The following is a 24175-nucleotide window of genomic DNA, read 5'->3' as shown; positions in this document are numbered from 1 at the left end:
TAGGTACCAAGTCAGTCTCACAAGCTGATCTAGTTTAACATTTTGAGTTGGTATGAACTGATATACATTGTAACGACATACAAGAGAAAGGATTGCTGGCAGACAACTTTGGACTCGACATTGTGCAAATCTAAGTGCACAGTCGAAAAAGCAAAACCTCATACATTAGATAGAACATCTAGAAAAAGCAAGCCTCTCAAGCTCACCTCATCCACGACCCAATGAGTCTCCATTGATAGGTACGGAGTACCTAGGCTCGACTCGGAAACAACATTCATCCGGATCCGAAGTGTCCTTTGTTCTCTTCCCCGGGTTGGTAGGTAGGTAATTGTAAGGTAGTAGGTATGCCAAGAAGAAGCTTGGACCATCATTATCCCCCCCCAACCTCGCGCCTCAGCGGGCTCCCCATTCCCTTAGCAATTTCTACCTACACTATCAATTTTCCCATTGATTGATCCAGCCGTTCGTTGCCTTAACAGCGTCTAACCATCTACAGTCGCGTTGCCGCCTTGTAACCCATCCATCGTTCTTTGTCACGTCGACAATTGCTCTGCTTCCGTTGAATCCAGCATGAATAGTAAAAATTGGAATGACAGAGCTGACAAAGACTTGTTCTTTACTATTCTCTCTGTCAAAAACATTGGCGTCATAAGCGGCTCAGAATGGACCACCATTGGTAACCATATGAGAAGCCTGGGCTATGGCTTCACCAATGAAGGCTGCCGGTAAGTACCTACTTATACACCTTTCTTACTGTCATAATTGCCTATACTCAATGACTTTGCCATTCTTCATAACGTCATCTCATATCATTTGCTTATCACGATGTATAATTCGTGCTGGTGGTCGTTCGTTACGCGTCAAGTTGGCTTATACCTGAGTCGTCCGTTCACATCCACTTGTTTTGTTATCACACAACACAGACTCAACACACCTCCCTCATACACAAATAATCCTACTAAATAAACACTGTTCAACTTGTCAAATTACACAACACTAACATGTATCTAGACAACACTTTCAGGGGCTTCGCAGAGCTCAGAATAAGGCAGAGACAGCCGGGCCTAACGGCGATATTGTACGCAGGAATGATCCGACAATGAATCCCATCACCCGTCGTCCTGGTCCCGGAAGAGGTCGGCCTAGGAAACAGCCTCCTGTGCCTGTTCCAGGAGCTGGAGAAATCCCCACAGATCATCAGCCCATGCCAGTTGGTATCGTCCCTGGGCCCAACCCCGTGACTCCTTACCCGCATCCTCATCCCCAAGCAGTCCAATCTTATGGTGTTCCTCCTGGCAATCATCAAGCTGTCGCTCATCTACCTGCTCAACCTGCTGCACAGCCTGGCAGCATCTCTCCTGCGATTCCTACCCAACAAGTTCCTCCCCCCAGCAACGTACCTCATGTTCAGGGTCCGATAACTTACCCAAGTCCCCCTCGTGCCCCTGACGCTCCTCATGCGCCTGCTTCTCTTCATCCTCTTCAGCATGCACAATCCGGTCAACCTGACCAACAGTCTCAACCTGAGCAGCAACCTCCGCCTGGCCAACAGCTCCAGTCAGAGTTTCAACCTCAACCAGATCAACAGGACGAACCTGAACAGGCCTCGCAGCTAACTGCACAGCCTCAGCCTCAGCCTCAGCCAGAGCAGGAAAACTCAACTGAATACCAATCTCAGGAAGTTTCCCAGGAAGTACCTCGGGAGGCTCGTGAAGCAGCCGATGCGAGTGCTGCTTCTCAACATGCACCAGTTGAGCAGAACGACGAGGACTCTCAAGCTGCTTTAACCTCGGAGCCTCTGCAACATCCCAACGAGGATATTGATGCTGATGGTGACGCCGATGGTGACGCTGACGCTGACGCTGACGGCGAAGCGGATATCGATAATGATGAGCCCGCCGCTAAACGGCCACGGTTAAGTTCGCCTGAACCCCCCAAGGATACCGATATGGATGATGAAGCTGTATTGGCCTTGGCGGCTCATAATGGGTCGACAGACTTTGGTTCCGAGTAAGTATTTGCCAATATTTCCATGAATGATCTACCAACTAAATCCCTTCAGTTTTGCTACTTATGGAGAGGCATAGCCTCCGACTTTGCTTGTAGAATAACATTGATACCACGGGCATTGGCGTTAAAGACTAGGGATTTCTTAAATGGCCTTTGCATTTGCAAGGGATGGGATAGAAAATGAGCGAGCGAGGACTGTGTTTTTGCAGAAAGAACATTCTTGGTGTGTGTATAATATGAAAGAAAAGGGGCTGAGACTTGGTTAGCAGAAAAAAGAGCTGGAGTCTCTTTGAAGGTTGGGAGCGTACACCATTACTCTCGATCATGTCGAAAACTTAGTAGTAGATAGGACAGTAACAATGCCAAACCTGTAGAGTGTTTGTATTGTCACTGAGATCCGCAGTGCGAGGCAGTGCCTGAGACGCAGGTTTAGAGTCGCTTCGGTGATGCTCGTGCTGGAACAAATAATGGCCGCTAATTACAGAGTACCTAAGGTATCTCTGTGCTGTAAGCTTCATTGTTCTCTTTGGGGATATAAATTCCTCTCGCGATCGGCTCTATCCAGGTTTCTTCTCTTTCCACCACCATCATAACCTTTGATATCTGGACCCCAATCCATATCTTCAACTTCAATTCTACCAAATCAATCAACGACAAACAATCTTCAACATGCCTGGCAAAGCAAGCGACTGGGACAACGCCGACTTCCTCCTGGATCTTGTCGTTGGCCTCTACACTGGCGCCCAGGCCAGCGGAGGCTTGACTCCTCCGGTCAAGTCGTCCATTGAAGAGTATATCAAGGGGCGCGGATACACCACCTCTTTTGACGCTGTGCGGTAGGTGTTGATATATTTTACTTGTTCTCTTATTTTCGTTTCTGCTTTGATTTTGATATTTGAACTATATTGTTGCTGTGCTGCGCTTGAGCAAGGTCAGAGTGATTCACTTCGAGGTTATGCGACGCTATTCACATTTTTGTGCAAACATGGCCTCACTTTTCACTCCTCTGTTCTGAGCCTTGGGGTTGAGTGAATACAAATATCCTCACGGGGGAGATCATCTTCTATTGCTTCATCTGCTCGCCTCCTTAACTACTCAACAACACTGAGCAAACTGCATTCTTCTTCTTCTTCTTCTTCTTCTTCTTCTTCTTCTTCTTCTTCTTCTTCTTCAGCATCCTCAAAATCCCCCTTCTCTATCCTTTCCCTCGTCGTCGTCGCCGCCATGGCCAAGCGTCAAGTCATGCAATGGGATGCCAACGTCCACGAAGACATCCTCATCAGTCTCTTTCAACACATCAAGCCAAGTGCTGAAGACTGGAGCAACGTCATGGGTGATCTTCAGCAAAAGGGCTACACTTTCACTGAGGGTGCTCTTCGGTACGATTTCTGAGTCCGGCCTCTTTTTTCCGTTGCATATTGGTCACTGTTGTTTTCCCATCCCCCACTTTCAATTCATCTCAACTTCCCCTCCCTTCTAACCTCTTCATCCTCTCTCTCATTTCTTATTTCTCCTTCTCCCTCCCCACACTTCAGACAACTCTTCTCTGAAATCCTTCTCATCTCTTTCTGTCCCTTCATTCAACATCTGGCATCAGTAATTCTGTGCCCAAACAAACAAACAAACATATAAACCCTTTCCCTTTATAAAATCATCCATCATCACCGTCATGGCTCCCCGTGCTACTACTGCTGGTGCTGCTGGCAAGCCTGCTCGAGGCTGGGATGCTGCCTCACATGAGGACCTCCTCCTCGCTCTTCTCGAAGAGATCAAGCCGAACAAGGCTGACCTTACCAATGTCGCCGAGAAGATGCGCAGCAAAGGCTACTCCTACTCCTACGACGCGATCAAGTACTAGTTCTTCTGCCTTTTGCGCGCGCACAGTTTCAAAGGTCAGCAGCTAACATGTTTGTCTTTACAGCCAGCACGTCCAGAAGCTGCGCAAGAACCGCGACACCACCGCCATCCAGAACTCTGGTGGCTCCGAGAATGGCACTCCTCGCAAGCGTGCTTCTGGTACCAAGACGCCTGCCAAGCGTGCTCCCTCCAAGCGCAAGGCCACTAAGTCGACTTCCATCGTCGACGAGGACGAGGATCTTGAGGATGAGAAGATGCAGCTTAAGATGGAGACGGACGACATGGAGGAGGAACTCATGTCCCCCAAGGGCGCTAAGCGCACTAAGTACGTTAAAATTCACCGAGCCAACTTCCAGGTTCCTTACTGACTGTCCTATAGGTCCGAACCCGAGGACGAGGTCACCGTTGGTGAGATCTAGGTCCGAATTTCTTCTACCTTGTGAGTTGATGTCCAAATAATTCACATATGTTCTCAGCTAATAGAACAACAGGCTAGCTTCCACGGTCAAGGGGGTCGGACGTCAAGTCTTCGACAACTGATGTGCATTGGAGTGGTGATCAACAGGCGCAGGCCTATCGCAGAGAAATAGGGGTAAAACTAGGCTAGGATGTTTTCCATGTGCCTTGGATGTTACGATGAGAGATTTGCCATTTGATGGCGATATTACGAGCATGTCTCTGCGATGAATTGAAAGATACCACCCGTCCTTTCTTCTTTTTTGTGTAGTTTGTTGAAATATCGTGAAGTGTTGATGCGCATTGCCCGAGCATCTCATTGAAATCTACATTTTTACTGAGGAATCATCAAGGCCTCCTCTGGTCTTCATCCACAGTTCTACGAGTATTGGCCAAGTATATACAGTATATATCAAGTGCTTCTGATCAATGTCTGTCGAGCACTCTCCTTGTTTGATTCCGATTCAGGTGACCACTGCCGTCATGGGATGCTTAAAATTCGAACTCTACTGCTTATGCAATATTTTTAGATAGGCACGTAAGTCACAAAATACTCTAGATATATCAGTATTAGAGTGATCTTCACTGCGTGGTCGTGTTGGCGTCGTCGGTGACTGGGTTACTAGGCAGAGGAACCAAGCGCTTCCACCAGTTGCACGGCCACACGCAGCCGATATCCCCCAGAATATCTCTCTTTTCCCTTCACTGAGACTTTTCTACCCTGTGACTTTTTTCCATTCGCTCTTCAGAATCACTCTTTTTCTTCCATCTTTCCCCTCCACACTTTTCATCCTCTCTTCCTCGTCTTCTTACATACTCAACCCCAAAACAACATCCTTTACTCTGCCTACATCAAAACATCCTCTCATCTACCGTAATGCCTCCCTCTGAGAAGAAGTGGGATGCCAACGCCGAGCGTGACCTGTGCGTCGCAGTGATCATGGGTGCTCAGGACGGTGAGCGCATGCGCTTCAACTGGCCAAAGGTCCATGCCTCGATGGCAGCCCTTGGTTATTCCTTTACCAAGGACGCCATCTCGTAAGTCTCACCATGTTTTCTCATACTATTATCATATTGTCTTTTCCCTCAGGTCCTTGAGCCTTCCATCACGGCCAGATGCTTACCAGCAACAGTCAGCATTTCAGCAAGTCCATCATGCGCGACTTCAAGGGTCGGCATGGTGATACGCCCGCCAGCACCCCTACTGCTACACCCAAGAAGGCTGCCACTCGCCGCAAGCGATCGACTCCTTCTAAGAAGAAGATCGAGATGAGGGACGAGGAGGACGATGATGCAGAGACCATGGTCGGATCTCCTGTCCGTAAGAAGATGAAGCACAAGAAAGAGGACGAGGAAGAGGACTTGAAGACATTCGTTGGTATCCAGGGCAAGCCTGGGAGCAGGTATGTTCGACTGGTACGCAAGTCCCATTACAGATACTGATCTACTCATAGCCTTTCTACTGCTGAGAAGGAAGCCAAGTTTGAGAAGTGGCTTGCCAACGTTGACGGTGCTTAGATACTGCTGCAGTTCTATCATGAAAGCACAGTTATCTGAAGGGTTGAAAATATCGAGGCCTTAGATGCTATTGTTAGGGGGCGAGATAATAGGGGGAGATTTTCAGCCCCAGAGAACTGGATTGATAGCCCTCGCAACATGAAGCTCACTTTGATATCTCACCCGTGCACAGATAACCTCCGTGTGATACACTAGACACCTTCTACTTCTCATAGAGGCTTCTCAAAGAGGAATCCTCGTTACGACTTTCTGCTTAGCGATACTCACTGGTTGTCCGTTCATAGCCACTCTTTTCTTGGATACAATAGTTTCTTCAATAGTTTCCTGTTTGCGTAAATTCCGGAACGGAGGTCGATTCTTTCTGTACTCACCATCTAAAGGTTTTGGATGTTCGATCGATAAGTCGTCATGTATTTGTCCTACGCGAAGTCACTTCATCAAGGATTGCTACCCATTTTTCTGCGCGGCTTGATGAACTGTATTTAAGACTAATATTTGTCTATCAGTTCTAGGTTTGAATAAGCGTGGTCTCTGAGGTTCATTGTGTTGGTCTTGAGAACAGCAGTGAAATAGCCATACGCATGCAGATACCTTGGGGCTCATGATTCATGTATCAATATGGCATGTTCTGCGTGGTTTTTAGTGTCTCCGTTTCTCATACCGTATGCTTTTCGTTTCTCGTCGGTAAGTAAGTGCCAGAAGATAGTGACCAGAATGATTTTTTCAGTAAAAAGAAGAAAAAAGAGCAGCGAGGAATCATTTACCGCGAGTCAAACCTCTGGAGGTGTAAATTCATGACTCTAATCACACGAGACTTGAATCTTACACGTGTTTAAGTTTATTCATTCGTGTTGACATCAGTCACTCACATGGGCATCAATGAGAGACTGCCCAGTATAAGTCGAACCAAGCTTTAAATCACATTGCCTGCCACCCAAACGCCAGTCCAATGCATTGCATTGTCCTTGCTCATCGTGGCCGTCGACCGTCGAGTCGATTTCCTTCACTGGTACCCTTCTTCTCAAGGGCCTTGGTCTTGTCGTCTCCTTCTCCCTTTCTCTTAACGGCACCTCGAAGTGTCTGGCCTTGGCCAGCAAAGTGAGGCCTGTTGGCGTTCTCCTTCTCCTCTTCCTTATCCGCGTCCGTCTTGACTGGCTTGATCTCGTATCCGAAGAAAAGCTTGTTAGGTGGTAAACGGAGAGCTGCCGGAGCACCATCACGCCTCCTAGGCATTCCTGGAATCTCCACCGTGGGAACCGGAGTCGCTGGCTTGGGTGTTGGAGCCTTGCTGCCCTTCTTGGCAAGCTTTTGACCCTCTCCGAGAAAGTTTGTCACATCGCTTGTCACTGATGGAGCAATGGCGCTGTAGTTGATGGCTTGCGCCATGGTTCCTTGGTTGTGCAGCAGACCTCCAGCAGGGACACCACCTCGTGTGCTTCTTGGGGTGCTGGTTCCGCTTTGGCGCTCGGGTTCGACGTAACCGACTGGTGGCGCGAATTCTACTGACACGTCGGTCTCGATCATACTAACTCCCATCTTGTCCGTCTCGGGCTTGACGTCGAGAACGGCCACATCATAGACTTCATCGTTGTAGGCGAAATTGAAGACATCACCCTTGGTCAGGGTGGCAAAATTGCGGAAAGCCTTCTCCAGCACTGCCTTGGGATCACTAATCTCAAGGAAGTTGACGGATTGAGGCTGTAGCTTGACCATCTTGGCCAGCTCCAATGATGTGGTGCGGACCTGGATCATGTCGCCAACGTCCATGCCAAGAGTTTCCATCATCTAGTGAGTGTTAGCGACAAGACCTTTCAATAGTACAGCGTCTCCCCATACCCATTGAGGAATGTATGCTCGGCCTTCCTCCGCAATAAACTCCAGTACACCCGCATGGGAGTGTCTGCCTTTCTCTCCGTTAATCAACTCCATGAGCAAAGGCCACTGCACATGGAGCTTAGACACCTTGTCGAGAGCGGATGGTGGCAGAATTATCTTGGAACCGTAGTTAAGTTCTGGTCGTTCAGCTCCGGGGGCCATGACTAGAGGATAGCATCTGTAGTACTCGTCGAACCGTTGCACAATGGGTCGTCGTCCATGGCGGGCCATGTTGTAGAGGTGGTCGGGGTTAGCGGGATCAAACCCACCTCCGAAGCCCGAATACTGTGTATGTCTTAGCGAACTGAGTTGTAAGATGAGGCAGGATGGCTTACCATGGCGGCAATAGGTTGTTGGTACGCAGTCGATTTAGAGATCTCGTTGGTGCAGGACTTGAGGATAGAGGCGGTCAGGAAATAAATCGGCTGCCTTGAAGATATGTTCTGTTTTTTTAGGCTTCTGAGAAGAAACGTGCGCCTTAAGTAGTCGGAGGGAGGATGGTGGTGATTCACAGTTGCGAGGTTGAAATGTTTAGAGGATGAGCTTCCATTAATGTTCGTTGAAGGTCCGAAGCCACAAGTAACGTGGGGCGCGTGGAGGCTACAGAGGCAGCTCTTGATGACGCAGTTTGGTTTGTCAGGGACTCGGGCGGCAGGACACTACGGGGTAGGTAGGTACTAAGTCAGGGCGGTACAGTGCTATACCATTTATATAGGTAGCTTAATAAGGCACCTCACTTGTTTTTAAAGCATTTAATTCCAAACTCAAGAAAACTCTGATAAGTACTCTCAAACACATGTGATACTGGATTTGAAGCCGTAGTATTGCTATTACACGTACTGGCGATTACTTCTAAGACTGGTAATCAACAACCTAGGCACTGAATTTCCTCCAAAGTTCAGGTAGAGGTACCTGTCAACCAACATCAGCTTGGTGGAGCTGATTGCCCTAACCAGAATAGTGAGTTCTAGAGCCCATGCTTGAAAGTTTAAAACATACATATAAGCTCTATCAAGCTTTCTTGTTCATTTCACTTTGTGTGTCTATTTCAAGCAATCTTCACTTTGACTACTACCCTGCTAATCCTCATACTCTTGGCACTCAGGAAATCAATCAATAGCGAGTGGCCATGGCGTCACGATATTCCGCAGCGCGCCCGAAGCGCGACGGCGAGAACTTTGCGCGTACCCATCATAACGAAGACGGCGGCGATTCTAAGAGGGTCAGGTTTGACGTCCGAAATCCCTCCACGCTTGCGCCTGACGCTCGCGAAGAAGATGCTATCCTCGATGCCGACGTCATTGGTGTATCAGGAGCTACGAAACGTGGAGCTGTCAACCTCGATGGTTACGATAGTGATTCAGATAACGAAACCTTTAATGCACGCGCCGAGAACCGCAAGCGAGGCAAAGTCGACATTCTTGAGCAGCTCGACAATTACGACGCCTCCAATCCCGACCCTGTAGCTCCAGGTACTGCGGCCGGTGATGACGACGACGACGACGACATGTTTGCTGCGGACGATGCTGATGGGGAAAAGGAGATCCCCGAGGAGGGAGACTTCGATAAGAATGGTCGCAAGAAGGACAAAGTCCGGTTCCTAGATGCGGATAAAATCGATGGCGTGGATAACACCAGCAGAGACAAGGGAGGCATCCGACTTGACGAGGAAAGCAGCGACGACGAGGCAGATGTAGACCTAGCTATACAGGAAGAGGGCATCGATGAAGAAGTCGGGGCTGGAGGTCTCAAGAAGAACGCCCCAAAAGTCGAAGCATTCAACTTGAAGCAAGAAATGGAAGAGGGTCAATTCGACCAAGATGGCAACTACGTTCGCAAAGGTGGCGACCCTGACGCCGTACACGACAACTGGTTGGAAGGCCTCAGTAAGAAGGAGATGAGAAAGGCAGCCGCCGCGCATGAGAAGCGCGAGGCTGAGGCACGAAAGCAACGCCTAGAGGACGACGAGCTCCTCGTGTCAGATTTGCTCAAGACACTGATACTCAATCTTGAACGTGCTGAGACGCCACTCGAGGCTCTAGCCCGACTCGGCAAAAAGCAAACAAAACCTAAAAAGATCCCGAAGTGGAAGCTCAAGAAGATGAACAAGGGTGCTGAAGGCATGGAGGTTGATGGCGGTGAAAGCATTGAGGATGCGGAGCAAAAGAAGATCAAAGCATCAATTGATGCCATCACGGAAGCTGCAGATAAGCTGTTAAGCCGCGATCATGAGGAGATTTACGAACAAGAGAGAGAGCTCCTCGTCCGAGAGTATCGTAAGGAGACAGGAGAGGATTGGGTGGAACCAGAAGCTTCACAGACAAACCAGGATGAGCACGCGGCGGTGAAGCCGGGAACAATGTGGGAGTTCCGATGGATAGATGGACGCGATGGAAACGACAGTCAAGGGCCATATGATGGGGACACAATGAAGGCGTGGAAGGATGCTGGGTACTTCCCAGAGGGCGCGGTCGAGTTCCGAGCGGTTGAGGAGGGCCGCGAGTGGTCTTTACATGTCGATGCTTTTGAGTGAAGACATTACAACGGGATGGGATATCAGCCGAGAAACAAACTTAAGGTAGTGCGGGCTGAGGAGATATCTGGTGTGGTCTGGCCCTTGTCTCTATCGCAGAATGATTGGCAACTAGCGAGTCTCAGCTTAAAAGGGCATATGCAGCGGTCTTTCCCATGTTCCGGAGATGGACATCCGCTGGCTCATGTTCTTGTGTACGGATGGTCTTACAACCAGTCATATGTGTACAGGGCCAAGAACAAAACGAACAGGCTGTATGTAAGTGGACGATTCGATCCCGACGACATGATGGTGAGTGGATCCCGTTTCACGTCAAATACTTACAGCCTGCATGGGAAAGACTGCATGGCACAGATAGCTTCGGGTCTGTGGCTCCGAATCTGAGGACAATATTGAAAATCAAGTTATCTTAGATGGCCACATCATCTGCACCTTGGGGGAAGTGGGCAATGATCATGAGGGCCCGACGAGGCTTAGCCGCTGACTAGGATAGGTTTCTATAAAGGTCAATGGTCGAGAATCATGATGGTGCATGATGGTGCCGCGGGAAGATGACGAAAGAGGGAAGCTAAATGCCAAAAAGACCATCAAATGGGTTGTAAAGACCCAGGCTAGATGGACATGATAGGGCATAATGTGGCAGGACGTTCCTGGGGATCCCGAAGTGCGCCGGGAACGGGTGAGGCCGGGCGAGTGGGATCTCGAAAAAAGAGGCTGAAAAGCCGGGGCAGGGAATATGGAGTAAGATATAATGGAGACATCTGGGGATAATGATGGGGTTGTATGGGGTTATACGGAGGGACGGGTGAGGTTGGAACCTACCATGTGCCCTGGCATGCGAGGCTTGAGCCGATCCAAGCCCGTGATCCCGTGATGCTCCGGTACGTGGAGCGGGAGCCGGGGCGGCAGCCGTAGCCGAACGGTCAAGCACCGAGGGAGCAGGAGGTTGACTCCCGGAGACGAACGGGCTAGGTCGGATGGGCAGGGATTGTTCGGGAATGGTGTATGTCAGAAGTTGCATCTCAGTATGTAAGTGAATTGTAAGGGTTCGGGATCTATTCGGCGACGAGTTTTGGTACGTAACATGATGAGAGTCTATGTGGGCTTGGCCTTGAAATCATGTCGATCAAGGTATCTCGGCATTGGTATTATCAGTAGTATTGGGTGATTCGAGTAATGCTAGAAGGATCGATATCATGAACTGATATTGCAATGCGTATGTATGTATGTATGTTTGGATGTGCTGTACTGGATGTAGCTAGTCCAGGTCCAGGTCAGATTAGCACTGGATTCGCTCAAGGATCATGGAGACAGGGCAGGGGTTCGGTCAGCGCAGGTGGGCTCAGGTCAGGAGAGGTTCGATCTCAGGTGAGGAATCTCGGTGAGATTTCAAGATGGGTACATACAGTCAGTATAGAGGAATATGAGACCATAAGGGTCCGTGGTTTCATGGAATCGTAGGTGAGAAGATATGATAGGGCTCTGGCAGATTCAGGGTCTCCATTTTTGGTGATTGGAAATAGATGCTGGACACACCCAGGGGTCTCGACAAAGGCCCGATGTCAGATAAGCGGACTTTGTTTTGGCGATGGAATTGACATTACAGATGGCATACATAGACTGGTCTGATCTGATGTGATATAGGTAGTCGAGAACAAGAGAGAGCATAAGGAGAAGCGAATACAGTCGGTCCGCAAAAGCTCGTGGCCTACCAACGGGCCGACAGAGGCCCTGTTATCGGTAAGTTCATGTTTGAGTGAGCTTAGTTGAGCTGTTTTTTTGTTCCATCATGATACCTCTCAACAATTGTTGCCTCACCGTAAGAGAGAGAGGTGAGGGACAGCAGGGTAGGTAGCGTGAAACAGTACGAGGTCAATATCAGTTAACCTATTGCTTAGGCTTTGAAGAAAGGCATGTCTAGCTAAACCTGGTAAAAGATTGCTTGGGCCACAGCAACTGATACGACGAGCTCCAACACATTTGTTATGACTGTATTATATCATGTTTACATGTTGATATCGGGCCAATACTATGACTGAACAAAAAAAAACCCGCGACTCGAAGACCGAGAACGTACATACAGCCCCGCCACATTGCGTAAAAGACGCAACACAAGCTGTAAAAACCCGCAGCTAAGTTAGATTCGAGCGAAGATCAGGTACTAAGCCTCATTCAGTGTCACCGTCTTGGTGGTGAAGCTTCTAGCTCAAATAAGGTGACTCCGGTATAAGTGGGCAAAGCATTGGATACGTAAATAGAAATTAAAAACATTTGTCGTGGAGATAGGTAGAGGCCGAAGCATATCGAAAGACGAGAGAGAAACAACACACGTTCACAAAGGATTGGATTCATACGAGGACTCGGAACCGTACGACTCGTTTGCGATCGGTGAACAAGGCGAACCGAGCTTTCAATATGTCGAGGGGACGTGCATAGTCATCGGCGGCGGCAGCCGTTAACGATGAAATCAAGGTAGAAGCATATTATGGGCTGGCAAAGTGAGAATGGATAATATGGCGGCAAATAGGCGTAAAACTTACAGATCTCATCATAGGTATGCAAGGTAGCCCAAGATGATGAGGCGTTCATGTCCACTATAACCGGAGGCTCCGGAGAGAGATGGGATTGTGTGAAAACATCTGATCTGATCTGATCTGATCGACAAGTGACGCATTCCTTGGAAAACTAACCATCGAATTGCTTGCTATTCATCACGGAGAGTTGCACGGTAGAATACGGTGTCTTGTTCGGCGGCACCTACAAAAATATCAAGGATGGACGTGGACGGGACGGGAGGGGATGGGATGGGCGATGGAATCAACAGAGAGTGGCACCTCATGCATGGAGGGGCAGAAAAGATACCTATGTATGTACATGGTTTTGAGAGGGAGGGGCATACTACAGGGAGGTAGCTTTTCAGGGCATCACCCCACCACGAAGCTCTCGTCAGTGGTGGGGTCTGAGACATGATGAAGCTGAGAGGGCAGTACAGATGGCGATAGAGCTGCTACTATCTATAGGCACCTTGGTAGTATTATGGATATGGATTTGTAAGTCCAGGGCAAGAATGTAATGGCTTATTAACTAAGAAGTAGAGTCATACCCCAAGAACAAGGCTGTGAAATTGGTCATGATGGCCTTGACTGAGCTAACGTTAGGTTACCTAGTGAGTGAGAGAAAAAAAAAAGAGCTCCCACCCTCTCATCCGATATTGAATGTTCCATTGGCCCCTGCTGTTATGATACACTAGGTACAGTACAGTACTGTACTGCACCCCCCGGGCAACAGGGTTGTATGTTCGTGGGATGATTGATGATGTGGTGTTGGTGGTCTAAAGTGGGTTGGTTGCTAATGGTAGAGCAGAGCATATTCTGACGAGAGAGAGAGTAACCAGAGGGAGGATGAGTGAATAAGGTGAGGTTGGTAAGTAAGGCAAACCAATGTCCGGGAAATTCATATATGTACCTCTACTCCCCCTTTACTGCTCTTCCCTTCTCTTTCCTTTCCTTTCATTCTCATCATCCTCAGCTTCATAGCAACAACTTCCACTACAAACCTCTTGGTATGTGAACAATCTACCCCTCCATCTCCATCTTCACCACCACCACCACCATCATCATCCATCAGTGTCGTAACATGATGATGATGCATTGCTTTGCCTCTCACCTTGTCCTCTTGCCTCTCCACCAGCAAAACAGATTGTCATGTCATATCATGTCTGCATCCGATTCAACATAATGAGAAGACGATACGACGACACGTCAATCGATATGGGTGATGGATTGGTTGGCATTGATTGGCATGGCATGGATGGCATTGGTGTTGCTATAGAGAGGGGACAGACAGACAGACAGACAGACTGGGAGGGAGAGGGACAAGATCTCTCTCTTTCGGGGCATTGAGCTCTGTAATTCAGAGCTCTACTCTCTGTCTCTCCTCTCTAGCCTCATCTGCTTGCCCCTCCTTTGCACCGACGTTCCAATTCCAATTCCAGTCCACACCCACTTCTTCACTTGCTGTTTCCCTGTGGCAACCTTCCTCCTCAGCAAAAAAAGCTTCCCGTTCCACTCAACCTCCGTCATACAGATATAAATTACCCCACCCCCTCACCTCAACCTCAACCTTCCCTTCAGCTCTCCTCTCCTCTCCATCTCCATCTCCATCTCCATCTCCATCTCCATCTCCATCTCCATCGCACTTCATCTATCTTCTTCCTAAAGATATCTCATCTGACTCTCTTGCCTATACAGAAACTACCATTTCTTCTACAATCATCAAAATGGCTCCCATCAAGGTCGGCATCAACGGTTTCGGTCGTATCGGCCGTATCGTCTTCCGCAACGCCGTCGAGCACCCCGATATCGAGGTTGTTGCTGTCAACGATCCTTTCATTGAGCCTCACTACGCCGTAAGTAGACCCCCCCTGCGAGCTCGTTCGATACGACAAACAACCCTACAATGCACTGCTCGGGAGCTTGTCGCTTTATCACGACTCTTTAAACCCGCGTCGTGATTCAGCTGCAGCTTGCAAGTCACCGCACACTGTCGTCCATAATACGCATTGTGCCGGGTCATGTAATTGGCACCGCCAGCTGTCACCAGCAGCAATGCTTCATGTCCCACCAAGCTACCCCTCACTGCCCCACGTCCAATACAATATCACCTTCAGGTTTGAGCCTCAAGCTAACCTAAACTCCCTACATAGGTCTACATGCTCAAGTACGACTCTTCCCACGGCATCTTCAAGGGTGAGGTCGGTAACGATGGCAACGACCTTGTCGTCAACGGCAAGACTGTCAAGTTCTACTCTGAGCGCGACCCCGCCAACATTAAGTGGTCCGAGACCGGCGCCGACTACGTCGTCGAGTCTACTGGTGTCTTCACCACCATTGACAAGGCCAAGGCCCATCTTACTGGCGGTGCCAAGAAGGTCATCATCTCTGCCCCTTCTGCCGATGCTCCCATGTACGTCGTCGGTGTCAACGAGAACAAGTACGATGGCTCTGCCGACATCATCTCCAACGCCTCTTGCACCACCAACTGCCTGGCTCCCCTCGCCAAGGTTATCAACGACAAGTTTGGTATCGTTGAGGGTCTCATGACCACCGTCCACTCCTACACTGCTACCCAGAAGACCGTCGATGGTCCCTCCGCCAAGGACTGGCGAGGTGGCCGTGGCGCTGCCCAGAACATCATCCCCTCCAGCACTGGTGCCGCCAAGGCTGTCGGCAAGGTCATTCCTGAGCTCAACGGCAAGCTCACTGGCATGTCCATGCGTGTCCCCACCGCCAACGTTTCCGTTGTCGATCTTACTGTCCGTCTCGAGAAGGGTGCTTCTTACGACCAGATCAAGAAGGTCATCAAGGAGGCCTCTGAGGGTGACCTCAAGGGCGTCCTGGCCTACACTGAGGACGATGTTGTCTCCTCCGATCTCAACGGCAACACCAACTCCTCCATCTTCGATGCCAAGGCCGGTATCTCTCTCAACGACAACTTCGTCAAGCTGGTCTCCTGGTACGACAACGAGTGGGGTTACTCCCGCCGTGTCCTCGACCTCCTGGCCCACGTTGCCAAGGTCGATGCCTCCAAGTAAGCGTAGACCGCTCAAGAGGCTGGAAGCAAAATCAAACCTAATCAGACGCGGCATGATGACGATGCCAATCTGCCGCGTGTTTTAATGAAGCAAAGAAATGAAAGGAAGTAAAAATACCAAAATTAAGGGAGATTGTCGGAGGGGATGATAACGACTTTGTTCTCATCGGCTCCAGTTCCCTACTAAACAATTGATCTTAGTATAGCCGTGGACAGAAAAAATAAATAAATAGATCCATCCCTCTTGCAAACGTTTCATGTCTATCTGTGATTAATTTTGCTCATGGCCAGCTTGACAAACCAAGCTGTGTAAGTCTCTTAGCGGTCCCCAGGGAGCCAGAAGACATCAGACCTTAATACAGGGGCGTTGGAATAAACTTAGCAAAAGGTATCCTAAGCTTATGCTAAGATACCTAAGTCTTTTTGCCATCTAGGATCGAGGTCCTGATCACTCAAGTCGAGCATCTCACCAGAAGATCGCACGTTGCGGCATGCAACTTGTATGCCAGCATCTGCGTAATTCATGATATCGGCTTACGTGGGGTTTCCTGGCATTTCTCGACGGTCTTAGGTCTATGCGTCAAGCTATTGAGTTCAAGTCCTTTATTTTCGTTCCATGCTGGTGCATGCACGCATTTATGTATGGTATGTGTATGCACACCTTACGAAATGGTATTTCCCTGTAAACACACCCTTGCTATTCCCTTTTTCTTTTTCGCCAGATGCTCCTTTGACTCCCTCGTCTCATTATCCGTTGTCTTGCTCGGAAAGCAACCCTTTTCGGCCATAGAGTACAATAATAGAAAAGAAAAAGAAAAATGTCATGTCATGACCGCACTCGCGACGTCCGAGGCGTAAGAGATGAAAATAGATCGCTATCCGCTTTGAACCGGGGATATCATAGTACAAGCAAAGTAAGTAACATTGGTCCTTGCCACGCTCCTCAGCAGGTCAGGAGGCAATATGCAAACTCGATCTCGATAAGCATATTTGGTGAGATGTGCACAATGCGAAGTCATCTCGCATTGCTCGAGCTTCGTTTCAACCGCATGTCTTCTATGGCGCGCTCCCAGTGTTGTTGTAGATGCTACTACACTGGTTGATGGTGTCATTGCCGGGCAACCCTAATGCTGGCTTCATTAGGATCAAACTCCGGTGACCACTGGACATTCTCCTCCTGACACCAGTGCCGAACAACACGCATCGACGCTTGGCAAACTTCCTCAACGGTCGACCAGGGGGTAATGTCAGCTCGAAGACGAGAGCTTCCTATGCCATCGTAAATGCTGTGAACCGCGGGCCAATTCCGATAACGAGTCGACTGGTGTGCAAAGAGCTCCTCCTTAGAGATATTCTCGTAGTTGGCAGATGCCTTGAGAAATTCATCCACAGTGATGGCTTGTAGAATCAAGATAAGAGCATACATGGGTTGGCTTCGCCGCGAGTCACGGCGTGTCTCGTTTGTTAGATAATCCACCATCTTGATCAGGCTGGCCCAAGAGCCCGGATCAGATGGTTTATTTTGTAAATTTCGATTGACGTTAAGAAGGTAGAAGCTCGCCATGAATGCAACAGTGCTCTCCACGGCGAGTGCGTAATATTGTTTGCGACTCGAATCGGCCCCTCGTTTGTCGCCACTACTCGAAAGCTTGTTAAAGCGCTGATTAGCGACATCGCCTTCATGCTTCAGTCGCCGGCCTAGGTTAGAAAATCGTGTGTGTTTGTCAAAAATGGCCCGCGGGTCGGCCTTGTCACGAGTGGCATCCGTGCCATTGGTGGTTGGCCGCTCCGATGACCCAACAGGTACAGGTGTCACGGTAAACGAGTCGCCGGGTGTGTGAGCCTGCGAGTTGCTGGAACTGACTCGGGACATGGCTGCACCCTTCTTAGAGGGAGTCGATGGTGGCGGGAGACTGGCAGAAACGGAAGGCATTCGAGGTCTTTTGACGGCTATTGTATCGCCAGTATTGTCTAACGATGCAGGGCGCTTCTTTGCCTGGCTGATAGACGGCGCCTCCATGCTTTCAGACCGCTCTCTGCGTTTGGAAGGTAGGGCCAGGATACGCTTCAACGTTTGCCGCATTCTCTTGGATATTCGTAGAGTAACGATAAGCCGTTTCTTTTCTTTAGTACTGTGAGCATCACCATCCTGCTCCTCTCCATCCTCACCATCCTCCTCTTCTTCATGCCCGACAGGCGCTTTCCTCGCCGTTGATGACTTGTGGCTTTCTTCGTAACGTTTCTCGCGTGGTTCATCCTTTTCTCGATCATCTTGGGTCTTGGATTCCGTTGCTTTCGTTGAAGCCTTTCTCCGTGATAGCTCAGCCTCTAGGGAGCTTGGTAATGTGGGGGATAGGAGGGCAGGTAAGCGTATTGGAGATTTTTCTCTGGTTGTGTCGTTCTTTGTCTTCAATGCCGGGGGTGGGTCCAGCTTCTTCGGTTTCGTTGCTTTGGTGGCGTCAGCAGCATCCTCACGTACCCGTCTCCTATCGCCTTTATCCGTTGAGTTTTGGCTATCCCAGCTTAAGTGAAGAGGCGATAGTAGCGGGGGCACGGACGACCGCGAAGCACTATCTATCTTGTTTGGTGTTCCCTTCGTGCTCCCCGATGCGCCAGGTCGAACGCCATTGACAGAGTCGCCACGTGCGCGCACAGCCGGAGAAGGATTGCGGACGGAGGTGCTGGTACTCTTCAAGATACTGCGTCCATTGGGAAGCGACGAAGAGCTGGTAGGCTTGTCCCTTGGTGGAATATCGGATGGTGCCAAAGAATCTCTATCCTTTCTGCGAGGGGGTTCATCGCGACCTGGTCGCGATCGATCATCGTGAGGGCGAGGCATGTCCGGCCTGTGTCGTTTTTGCGATCTGTGGTCATCTTCGACGTTCGATGCTCGTTTCCTGCTGTCTGGTGATACGGGACGAGGTGGAAGGGATGCGGGCGGTTTAGGGGGTAGCCTGCAGCAGAGTCAGTATGGGAGCGGCATCACCCAGGTAATCATGGGGCAATCAAAGCCGCATCTTACCTCATGTCAACAACTGGAAGTTCCCTGGACTTTTGTGATTTGGTATCGGGGTGCTGATCCTTTTGTCGCTGTGAATCGGGCTTCCTGATCTCGGGTACAGATCTTGGCTCTGCAGATGCGCGCTCAAGCTCGCGCTTTTTGGCGCTGGGTGGTTCTGGGGTGGAGGTATCTGAGGTCACACCAGACGTCTTTTTGTTCTTGTAGTCACTGAGTGACAGCTTCTTCTTCTCGCCGCCTTTTGCGAGAATGCCCACGTCCCGAGGGACGGGCTTAGGAGGCTCGACACGCATGTCGTAGTAGGATCTAGTAAGAAGTACACCGCGATCGGCTTCCGACACGAGAGTCGAATATTGCAGGCGAGTATTATCCCATTCCTCAAGATGCTTGTGTCGGGATTCGCTGGCGGGGATGTGATATCGCCAGTCCGGGGAATAAGAGAGATGATGTGGTTTCTCGGGCAGGATGCGCTGTGTGAGCTGCTGAACCGTCTTCGCCGCGGCTTCCATTGTTCATGGATGTCAGCATGCCGGAAGGACGAAGACGGGGGTGTGGTGCGATGCTGTGCAGTGCAGTTGCGATGCGGTGCGGTACGAGGTTTGGCGATCGCAGGTGACGCGCGCGAGGGGTACGCAGGGAGGCCGAGAACGCGACGATGGAAACGCTGAGAAGAAACACAAATGCGATAAAGATCTTGAAAGCAGCGCGAGTCCCTGGAAATGGAGGGTGCTCAAATCATGCGTCATTCACGACTGATTGGCAGGGTTGTCGCGATGTGATGGTGGCCGATAGTGGTGGTGGTTGATGCCGAGCGACAAGGCATGGAAAGTGACCCAGTCGCACACGATAAGGGAAGATTGGAGAGTGTTAGCGCGCAGGCAGGAGACGAAACAACAAAGCGGCGGTGGATCGGAGCCCAGAAGCTCTGTCCAGGCCCCGGTGAATCAGATTGACAAAGAGAGCGGTGGTGTTTATTATGTTGTTGGGGCCGAATGAAACGAGAATTGAGTTAGGAATTGGAGAAATAAGGGAGTTAAGCTGGAAGGGCATGAGCATGTCTCTTTTGTCCCTTCTTTTGTTGCTGAGGCTAAAAAGGCATCAAACGTACGGAGTACATACGTACCTACCTACCCAAGGCAAGGTAAGGTAGGCCGGGATCTAAGTTGGTTGGGTCTTGGTTTTAGGTGGTCGGGATTGGATGTTTGAGATTTCCAGTGCAGTGGCAGCCCACCTCAGTCAGGCAGGGCCAGACAGTGACAGGGACAGCTGGGCTGCACTTGCACTTGCAGTGACAGATACTTCATCTACATATATCTCACTGACGTCTTGTGGCAGTTGACAGCGGTCAGGAAAGGAAAGAACCACCCGACCAACCTTAGCAGTGACGATCCGTACCTACCTACCTAGTGGATCAAGGGTACCTACTTAATAGAGCGAGACCTTAGCCTTACTCTGTTATACATGTATCACATCTAGCAGAAGGTAACCACTAGGTACGTAAGGTAGTAGGCTTCATTTCCGTCCGTCCCGTCCGTCACTTCACAGTTTGATCTTCTTCTCTTATTATGGTGACTGTCCTTGATCCACTCTCCCCTGGACAGGCGTTTCCGTTTGTGGCTGCTCTAATGCCTTCCCCTCATGTTTTAGGTTTTTGTGGCTGATCTTGAAGTAGTTTTGTCCGTGTCTTGGTATGGCCGGTTCCTGGGCCCTGTTTCTTCTAGCTGTATGCGCTTATAGGACAAGCATCAATTAACATTACCCTATTACCATTTCAGTATTAAAATCCCCATGCTAACAATATATACAGTGAGGCCAAATATGCATAGCTAAGATAGTATCTTAAGAGTGGTTTTGTTTATATAAATACCTTAAGTATTATAAAAGTTTATAAAAAAAAGCATTAATAATATAGTTAATAAAATATTCTTATAATAAAATAAATACTTAATCTATATAAAGTATATCTATTAGATCTTATTACTTCTTATTAGAAGCTAGATCTATATACCTCAGATACTTCTAAACCCAGCTTTAAATGTTTAACGTCTAGCCACAACTTTATTAAATTCCTCTCTTCCACAACATACACTATTCGTCACAAGCAAACAACTACCCACACAGGCATTAGCCCAGGGCTTCGGTTATTATTGGATACTCATCTCAATGCATTCAAGTTCAAGATATGCCTGTTAATGGCGACATTGAAGTTCACACACGTCAATATTATAGGTACTATAAGTGAATCCATGAATATATTTTCTCCTGACAATAATGCATAAAACGCCGGATCCGTAAGGGGGGTATAATGCTGCCTTGCCACCGTTACCTCTCTCCTCCACATATTTGAATTGATGCCAAAAAGTAACACCCTGGTTCTCTAATCAAGACCCAGCCCGTGCGAGAAATCAGTTATACAGACAAAAGTGTTCAACTGACCAACATGTTCCATACAACACCTCTAAGCCAAGTCTTTGCTTAATGGAGGCCGTTGACAACCAGAGGGCTCCCATTAGCTCCTTTGCGTCTCTTGCTAGGAGCCTCTGGCGAATCGTGATTTCGGGTCTCAAGATGGCTGACCCTGGTAGCCAGGCTATCCAACTGTCCCGCAAACTGAGCTGGCACATAAGCAGCAATTTGTTGAGCGACACTGTCATGCCACTGCTTGGAGCTGAAGTTCTTTGCCCAGTCCGTCATCTGGACCAGCTGGAACTGGATATCATCGATCCCAGTCCTTGAGTCTTTGCGCACCTTTTCAACGTCCTGGGTCATCACAGCAACTATGCCCTTCAATGACTTAAGTTCAGTGCTCTCTTCCTCAAGGCGTTTTCCCATGTCGTTATCCATCTCATACATTTCCACTTTGTTTTCGCTGACGGATTCCTTCAACTCTGTAAGAAGCTGGCTTAACTTCTTGTTTTCCTCCGTATTTCGCCTTGATGTTGTGACATGCGCATCGAATTCCTTCTTGTTCCCATCCACGCTCCGTTTCAAACCTGTTACACGTACATCGAGTGCTTGGATAGCCTCCTCTGACTTCAACGTACGGGCATTTGCCTGGTCAACAGTCTCGGCAACTAACCCAGACGATATCTGGATCATGTCCGCACAACGACGTTTTAATGCATCTTCCAGTTTATCCATCTTGGGGGTGATCAGTTGCAACGTCATGTCCTTCGTCATGAATGCAGGAGCGGGTGTGGGCGTAGGAAGTTTAGAAGACCGCGCATTGACTTCCGACATGGATTCCCTTAACTTGGGCAAGTCTCTAACTATTTGGTTAAGCTCATCACTCGGCGGTAGTTCTTCAAGACGGCGTCTTATATCCGCAGGAGACGGACATTCATCCAGGAGACGCCTTATGTCCTCAGCAGGCGGCAGTTCTTTAAGTAACTGCTCGAGATCACTAGAAGGCGGGTATTTGGCGAGCAGCCGCTTGGTGTCCATAAGAGATGGGAATTCAACAAGAAGCTGCCGAATTTCACCCGCAGGCGGATACCCCTGGACTTTTGTCTTGAGGTCTTGGAAGTCTTGCAATGACCAGTCGGCGGCACTGGCCTGTAGAGCGTCGACGCTCTGCTGCAGAACGTTGGCCTTCTTTTGCTGTTCCTTAACTTGCTTAGCCAAAGGCTTTAGAGAGGTAAGCGTTGACAGGCGCGCCTCCTGAGACCCCTGGGCCTCTCGTATTTGTTCCACGGATGATCGCAGAGAAGCGATATCTTCGGCTAGAGATCCCCCCTTTTGTGAGAGACTCTCAACAGCTGATTTTATGCCGGAAACGACATCATCTATTATCTTTTGCTGTTCTCCTTGGCTTTGACATGTGCTTTGTAAAAGCGAAATATCTTGTTCAAAGGACATTTGCTTCGCCCCATGACTTTCAGAAGTTTTTTGCAAGGACAATATTTCCTTTTCTAAAGAAGTTTGTTCTGCGCCCTGATTATCAGATGTGCTTCGCAGCAATATGTCCTTTTCAAGGGACTTTTGCTTGACATCCTGGTTCCGAGAGGTAGTTTGTAAGGATGATATGTCGTTTTCTAAGGATTTATGCTTTTCCCCCTGCTTTTCAATAAGAGCAGAATTTTGCTCATGGAGCGACTTGACAGCTTTAATGCCTTTCGTGAGCCTGTCTGAAAGGTTTTCTGTCTCTTGCTGGAGCTTCTGCATCTTTGTGGGATCAGACTGACTTTTGATAAAGTTTATGGTGCGTCCCTGCATTTCAACTGTTGTCTTGAGCTGATTATGCTCAAAAGAGGTTGTAGAGGTAGCTGGCTGGTTGTTTGTGGCGGTTATCCTTTCGTCCATCATCGTGCTGACGCCGTCGAGCTTCTGCTCGAGCCGGCTGAGCTTCTCCTCTAACAATTGGTGTTGCTGTCGACCTTCTTCGACTTTATTTTCCAGAAGTTGAGTTTTTTTCTTCTCGTTCTCAAGGCTCTCCACCAGTTTCTGGATCTCGCTAATGTCTGGCCCCTGAGCGACTGATAAGGAGTTTTTGAGCTTGTTCAGCTCAGTCTGTAAGCAATCTTCCACCCATGCCTTTGTTGGCGGGTGCGGTTCCAGCGATTGTGGCTGAAGCTCTGCTGGGGAGCCCAGGGCCTTCGTCGGGAACAGATCGGCTCCTTCCTGGGGTTTGGGTCCTATGGAAGCTTGATCATGCACGTATTGCTTCAAGAACGAATCGAAAGTATCATAAAGCGTTGGGTGCAGCTCTTTGATCTTTTGCTTGAGACTGTTCTTTTCGTTCTCGCATTTTTGGACAGCCTGACGTTGCATCTCGTCAACCGAAGGATATTCGGAAACTTTGGTAGATGAGCGTTTCCAGTCAGACATCGTTTTCTTAAGCTTGCTATCAGCTTGGTTGTGCTGCATGCGCAGACAGGCTGCTTTGCCGAGTAGGTCTATGACATGTGGCAGACCTTCAACTTTGGTGGCGCGCGGCTCGGCTGTAGCGTTCGATATTGAACCTAAATGGTGTATGTCAGCGATACTCTGGCCATGTTCTTTCTCAAGACTTGGGCTCTTACCGCGATCGCTAGCATTCGTTGACCTCCTGGAAGAAGATATTTCCAGAGGCGGTTTGCTATATTTACCGTAAGGCAATGCTCCCCCCTTCCCACTACCCCTCCCTCGATCATAGTCTGCATCTCTGGAATGAGACGATTCATCTCGGCGATGTGACAAACGGTCGGGGAATAAGTCTGATGGGGAGCTACCGGCTGGTCGGCGACCGTATCGATCGTCTCTACCAGCCATTGCGGCTCCGGTAGTAAAATAGAGCCTTAAGCATCCGTCGAAATGATGGGTAAAGGATTCGAGAC

At 49.2% G+C, this 24175-nt stretch overlaps 9 protein-coding genes across 9 annotated transcripts; 6 read left to right on the top strand and 3 right to left on the bottom strand.

The window, feature by feature from the left end:
- Positions 1 to 570: 570 nt before the first annotated feature.
- On the top strand, positions 571 to 2087 carry FSUBG_5421 (uncharacterized protein; the record flags this gene model as incomplete). The annotated part of the gene is made up of 3 exons (XM_036683516.1): positions 571 to 725; positions 1012 to 2010; positions 2063 to 2087. The coding sequence occupies 3 exons, from the start codon at positions 571 to 573 to the stop codon at positions 2085 to 2087; spliced, it is 1179 nt and encodes a 392-aa protein (XP_036539132.1).
- A 592-nt stretch (positions 2088 to 2679) lies between these two features.
- FSUBG_5420 (uncharacterized protein) lies at positions 2680 to 3402 on the top strand (the record flags this gene model as incomplete). The annotated part of the gene is made up of 2 exons (XM_036683515.1): positions 2680 to 2846; positions 3120 to 3402. The coding sequence occupies 2 exons, from the start codon at positions 2680 to 2682 to the stop codon at positions 3400 to 3402; spliced, it is 450 nt and encodes a 149-aa protein (XP_036539131.1).
- Positions 3403 to 3679: 277 nt separating this feature from the next.
- On the top strand, positions 3680 to 4286 carry FSUBG_5419 (uncharacterized protein; the record flags this gene model as incomplete). Its single annotated transcript, XM_036683513.1, has 3 exons — positions 3680 to 3867; positions 3932 to 4192; positions 4247 to 4286. The coding sequence occupies 3 exons, from the start codon at positions 3680 to 3682 to the stop codon at positions 4284 to 4286; spliced, it is 489 nt and encodes a 162-aa protein (XP_036539130.1).
- A 914-nt stretch (positions 4287 to 5200) lies between these two features.
- Positions 5201 to 5841, top strand: FSUBG_5418 (uncharacterized protein; the record flags this gene model as incomplete). The annotated part of the gene is made up of 3 exons (XM_036683512.1): positions 5201 to 5361; positions 5457 to 5726; positions 5778 to 5841. 3 exons carry the CDS (start codon positions 5201 to 5203, stop codon positions 5839 to 5841), a joined length of 495 nt encoding a protein of 164 aa, XP_036539129.1.
- A 969-nt stretch (positions 5842 to 6810) lies between these two features.
- Positions 6811 to 8054, bottom strand: FSUBG_5417 (ubiquitin fusion degradation 1; the record flags this gene model as incomplete). Its single annotated transcript, XM_036683511.1, has 3 exons — positions 6811 to 7626; positions 7678 to 8001; positions 8052 to 8054. 3 exons carry the CDS (start codon positions 8052 to 8054, stop codon positions 6811 to 6813), a joined length of 1143 nt encoding a protein of 380 aa, XP_036539128.1.
- A 791-nt stretch (positions 8055 to 8845) lies between these two features.
- On the top strand, positions 8846 to 10249 carry FSUBG_5416 (lin1 family; the record flags this gene model as incomplete). Its single annotated transcript, XM_036683510.1, has 1 exon — positions 8846 to 10249. The coding sequence occupies one exon, from the start codon at positions 8846 to 8848 to the stop codon at positions 10247 to 10249; it is 1404 nt and encodes a 467-aa protein (XP_036539127.1).
- Positions 10250 to 14528: 4279 nt separating this feature from the next.
- FSUBG_5415 (glyceraldehyde-3-phosphate dehydrogenase) lies at positions 14529 to 15842 on the top strand (the record flags this gene model as incomplete). The annotated part of the gene is made up of 2 exons (XM_036683509.1): positions 14529 to 14657; positions 14955 to 15842. 2 exons carry the CDS (start codon positions 14529 to 14531, stop codon positions 15840 to 15842), a joined length of 1017 nt encoding a protein of 338 aa, XP_036539126.1.
- A 1107-nt stretch (positions 15843 to 16949) lies between these two features.
- On the bottom strand, positions 16950 to 19369 carry FSUBG_5414 (uncharacterized protein; the record flags this gene model as incomplete). The annotated part of the gene is made up of 2 exons (XM_036683508.1): positions 16950 to 18795; positions 18864 to 19369. 2 exons carry the CDS (start codon positions 19367 to 19369, stop codon positions 16950 to 16952), a joined length of 2352 nt encoding a protein of 783 aa, XP_036539125.1.
- A 1966-nt stretch (positions 19370 to 21335) lies between these two features.
- On the bottom strand, positions 21336 to 24110 carry FSUBG_5413 (uncharacterized protein; the record flags this gene model as incomplete). Its single annotated transcript, XM_036683507.1, has 1 exon — positions 21336 to 24110. The coding sequence occupies one exon, from the start codon at positions 24108 to 24110 to the stop codon at positions 21336 to 21338; it is 2775 nt and encodes a 924-aa protein (XP_036539124.1).
- Positions 24111 to 24175: the final 65 nt, after the last annotated feature.

This window comes from Fusarium subglutinans (assembly GCF_013396075.1).
Source record: "Fusarium subglutinans strain NRRL 66333 chromosome Unknown NRRL66333_c0000052, whole genome shotgun sequence".
Lineage (NCBI taxonomy): Eukaryota > Fungi > Ascomycota > Sordariomycetes > Hypocreales > Nectriaceae > Fusarium > Fusarium subglutinans.
Note: the sequence above shows the minus strand (reverse complement) of the source record. Positions and strands in the feature narration are given on the sequence as shown.